General features: G+C 36.9%; 1 protein-coding gene across 1 annotated transcript in view; it reads right to left on the bottom strand.

Moving 5' to 3' along the window:
• Positions 1 to 2,935: 2,935 nt before the first annotated feature.
• LOC118329633 (shootin-1-like) overlaps positions 2,936 to 5,209 on the bottom strand; it is a 10,823-nt gene continuing 8,549 nt past the window's right edge. Inside the window, exon 4 of the mRNA XM_035663863.1 lies at positions 2,936 to 2,949. Within this exon, the coding sequence (XP_035519756.1) occupies positions 2,936 to 2,949 (14 nt within the window). The remainder of the gene's footprint in view (positions 2,950 to 5,209) is intronic.

The raw sequence follows: 5,209 nt of genomic DNA, 5'->3' as shown, positions 1-5,209 counted from the left end.
TGAATTTGCAGCGTTTCTCTCTTGTTTTGTGGGTTTGTAAGTTTTGCTTCTGCTTTTTTAAAAACTTTACTATATTATCAGTACAATATCCATTGCATTTAGGCCTACAATTATGATATTCCGATTGACCTGTTAATAACGTACTGTACGTCCTACACAGGAATTTCCCTCTTTTCCCTCTCTCCTTTTCCTTCCCTTTCCCTTCTTTTCAAACTGCAGTCATGTCACTCATGTTGAACAGCTGGAGCCGCTCAATCTATTTTGAATGTTTGTGTCAAAAGGGATTTTTTTTCCAATTTTGTTCGACTGTGTGAACGACTGTGTACAGCCTCCCACTTTCGTTTGTGCATTGTAACATTTATTCATGTCCAGAAACCTGTTGATTTTTACGTGTTGAATGATGAGCATGATGTTCAGAAGTGTTTTTCCTTCTGACCAGAAATGTTGCATGGACACGTATCTGCATATCCATGTGACGGACCAGATATGATGTAATTTTTAAGCATTGGCGAGGATAAATCTTAAAGACTTTGCTGATTCCCTGACAGCCGCTGACAGAGAGTCACAGCTCTATTGAGCCATGTATTCCTATAACCCTCAGTAGCAACGACTTCATGAGCTTCTTTAATGATGAAATGAATACTATTTGAGACTAAATTGATGAATGCCTGCCGTCAACAGGTAACAATGACTCTAAGTCTTGTTTTTCACTTTGATGTCAAGTTAAAATATTTGTCTCTATGGGAAAGCTACACATTGGCAACAATGAACAATTTTATGCTGCCTCACCCACATGAAATTATGAATTACTGTTTTTTGAAAGTGTCCTAATGGCACAAAGATAAAGCCAAACTTGTAGTAAAAATCTTTCCCATTAGTACAATGACATTGTGTTCTTATTACTGCAAGTGTGAAATTTCCTATCAGGAAAAGCTAGCTTTATCTAAATACTCCCTGTCCCCAAGAGACCTGCTCCTGATGGTATCCATTATCTCCTATTGTTCTGAAATCACACATCCTGTTGAGATAAGCAGCCTAATTGTAACATTTGCATAATGCAGAATAAATGGAGGACTTGGGCAGAAAACCTCTGAGCATTTGCATCCAAATTGGATCAGGCCCACGCAGTATAAAACTATTGTTTGTCCTCATTTTTCTCACCACCTCTGTTGTCATCAAAGTCTCTTAGCTGTTTATTGTTGTGTATAAGTTTGCCATTAAAAGAAGTGTGTGGCAGCACCTTGGTAAGTGCATTAAATCATATGCAGCTCGTTTAGACTCTGGCAGCTGCAGAAACATTACTCTTTCGTATTTCAGCCATAGATGATATCATGTTGGCACTTCTGCTTCTTATATATCACTGCTAAATAGTAAATCACTTCACTGGACAGTGATGCTTTGTTTACTGGCACTGTTTGAAGACAAAGCTTCAAATCAACCCTTAAGTTTCTGATCTGTGTTGGGGTTCACCTTCACCATATCTTAAAACCTCATCTTAAAGGCAGGCTGACGGTTTGTTGGGTGGTTTAGTATTAAAGATCATAAATCAATGAGGAGTCCTTTCATCCACTGCAAAAATCCCAACACTATATGATCCATTACTGTTTGATTCTAGTGTGCATTGTATATAGTTCCCAAAGGCAGTGTTGTGCAGGTTCAGACTAAAGAAGAGCTCGCTCAAAGTTCAGTTAAAAGGAAATAGTTCACATGCATAGTTCACAATGGATGTAATCTCTACAGTTCATTTCTTCATTGTTTTAAAGGACCAGTGTGTAGGATTTATTGGTGTCTAAAGGTGAAGTTGCAGATTGCAACTATTTGAATACAGCTCAGCCTTCCTTTGGGCTACTGTAAAAACAGGGTGGTTCAACATGGTGGACTCCGTCGAAGAAGACCCACTCCCTCTGTAGATAAAAATGGCTCATTCTAAGGTAATAAACACACAATGATTGTTTGGTGATTAACCAATTGACCTATAAATATTATAATCAATTTCTGACAATAGATCCTCCTAAATGGACTTTTAAAATTATTAACAGAACTTCCTCAGAATTGAGTTTCAGATGAATATTTTTGATCACAAGAGTAAGAAGTAGAGATTTTAGATCCACCTTAAATATCAAAAAGTATGTTTACAGGGAGAACAGAACTGGACCAAGAACCGACCCCTGAGGGACACCACATAGCAGGGGAGCGGAAGAGGAAACATGATTATTAATGCAAATATGAATGGAACCAGTTTAACCATAAACCAGAAATGCCAACCCAGTTCTGTAATCTGTCCAGTAAAATGGCATGATCGATGGTATCAAAGGCTGCAGTCAGATCAAGAAGAAGCGTTCACCCTTTGTCAGCATGCATAAGGATGTATTAGACACTCAGTAATGCTGTGGCGTGTTGCTGTCTCGGTGCTGTGCTTTTGGCGAAAACCAGATTGGAATTTGTCAAAGATTTTATGACCTTCTTCCGCAACAATATTTTCAAGTATTTTAGATAAAAAGGGAAGTTTGGAGATAGGTCTATAGCTTTCTAACTGGTCTGGATTGAGAGAGGGTTTTTTAAGAAGTGGCTGAACACTGGCAATTTTAAAGAGGTCAGGTACGGACCCTGATGTGAGAGAGGAATTGATGATAGAGAGCAGGCTAGGACCTAAGACAGGGAGTATGCTTTTTAAAAATGTTGTAGGAACTATGTCATAGGGACTGGAGGACTATAGCTTTTGCAAATTAGCTGTCAAACTTGAATGAAAAAGAGTGAGTTCAAGATAGAGGTAATAAAATGTCTGTAGCTGGATTTCATACATGGAGGATCCTTGCATTTACTACTGTACCTATCTACCTCTAGACACAAGTTAGCTCATCCATATTTGTGCATCAGATGTCTTTGTATCCAAATTATGACATTAAAAACATTTGACTAATTCCTCCAAAGTGACTCAGTAGCAGATGCCTGAAAACCAAAAATTTTAAAGTAATTAATACATTGTTGGAGTTTTCCCAACATTTTCCCACATATTATTTTTTTAAGGAGCACCTTGCAAGGTCAGTTTACTAGCCACAGTGTACTCTGGCTAACTGTGAAACAGTTGTATAATGTTTTCTGGGCTCTGTGACATTACTTATGTATCTCTAGAATCTTGGCTTGGACCAAGTGACAGATTTCTAATGGAAAAAATCCTGTGTGGCATGGAGTTTGAGGACATATACAATTTACCTGGCAGTAACAAGATTAGTTGGAAACCTAGTATATATGGCTGGGCTGTGTATGTTATTGTGCAACTAAGGCTTGAGGACTGTCCACACTTCCCTATAAAGCTTTGATTCCAGACCTAATGCGGCAGCATATATGCTGACAAATATTGTAGTTGTACTTAATAAATCTCCTGTATGTCCTACAGAGCTGATTTTCTTTTTTCAAACATCCACTGAATAGTGACAAAAGACCATCACTCAATTTTTTCGACATATGCAAAATCAACTAAAATCTAGTCTTCATTCAAATGCTACCAATACACGCAGTCAACAGTGATGTGTGATTTTCTTCAGAACAATAGCGCCACAATGTGGTCATCATTAAGCATATTTACATTTTGGCTAATAACTCATGAACAAGACATCGATGGGGCATCAAATATTTTTTGTCTGTAATTAGTTGCCAAACTCTTGGTTTGGTCTGATTACCGGGCCATAACTCTTCAATGCTGATTTTTGGAATGTTGTACATAAAGCGTGTGTAACATTTCATACAATTCTACCGACAATAGCTCCAAAATAATACTAAGCTACAGAGGACAGGACATATACAGCACAGAGGTCAGTGCTGTATAAAGGTCCTGTACTGGTTATTTGATTCTAATAATAATAACAACAATGATATTGCTATATAGGTCAGTCCTGTAGATACAGGTCAGAGGTCTATACTGTTTATTTAATTCTAATAATAGTAACAACAATGATATTCTTATATGGAATGCTGTAGATACAGGTCAGAGGTCTATGCTGTCTATTTGATTTATATATTAATCACAATAATGATTATTGATATTAACTTTATTACATACGTTTTAGTGAAGTCCAATAATTTGACATTGTCTTTAAACAGTTAAATTGATTGAATTCAACAAAAGTAAGGTTGTGACTAATTATTGTTTTGTGGGGTAACTGTAATATTGTTAATATTACTAGTAATACCTCACTGCCCAACAGTGATGGGGAAACTCTAACACTCAACCCACCAATGGTGTAACATCAACATCAAAAACTGACCACTTAGCTGAATTTGTAGTGTTTTTGATATAGAATGTTCTTCTAAATTAAACATAATTACACGCAATGTCTGTTATTAATACCTTATTATTGGTTTTATTTTCCTCTGCCATTAAGTATGACACTAAAAGCATTTTTATCTCAACATTTTAAATTTTTCATCTAAAAACTGATCAAATGTCAAGATAATAGACAAGCCTAAAAAGTGATATAAACCCAGCTTGAGTTTTTAATTTATACTAGCCTCCTGTAACATAATCAGAATTAAAGCAATCAGACACTTCCATGTTAAGTGAATTAACCTTGAATCTTAGTATATGCAAGGGCACTAGTAAATTCAGGAGCATACAGTACATTGTCAAGAAGATGTATCAGATGCAACACATCTGCCTATGAATACCAATATGATCTTAATTGTGACAACATATTAATTGAAGAGGACATGTGTTTTGTTGTTTTGAGAATGATCACATCTGTATAAATCTATGAACCAGGCCACAGATAATGTAACTGGAATAGCACTGCCGCTGCTCGAGCTTTTATCACAAATATGTTTCCAAACACTACAAATATGTTTCAAATGGTTTGGCCCACCATTCAATTTTCCGAAAATGATTTTTCTTGCAGGTTGAATGCTTTGCTATGACCACTTTAGTGAAGACAGATTTTGAAATAGGGCACCACATGTCAAAAGATAGAGCAAATAGTTTGTCTTTGTAACGGTGACAGTTGTGTGGATTTTCATCTGAATAAATCTGGCCTGTATTCAGTCATTCTCCAGCCAAAACACATATTGTGTTTGACTTCCGCGTTAAAAGAGGCTGCCTCACTGTGCCAAGCAGCTGCATATTAGGACCTATTACGTGATTTCATAGCTCTTAGAAAATTGCTCCTATTCACAACGAAACGGCTGGGGATGGGGCGGCAGGGTATGGTGGGTGTTG

Source organism: Morone saxatilis, unplaced genomic scaffold (genome assembly GCF_004916995.1).
Source record: "Morone saxatilis isolate NCDOM2014 unplaced genomic scaffold, NCSU_SB_2.0 Contig19, whole genome shotgun sequence".
Classification (NCBI taxonomy): Eukaryota; Metazoa; Chordata; class Actinopteri; family Moronidae; genus Morone; species Morone saxatilis.
Note: the sequence above shows the minus strand (reverse complement) of the source record. Positions and strands in the feature narration are given on the sequence as shown.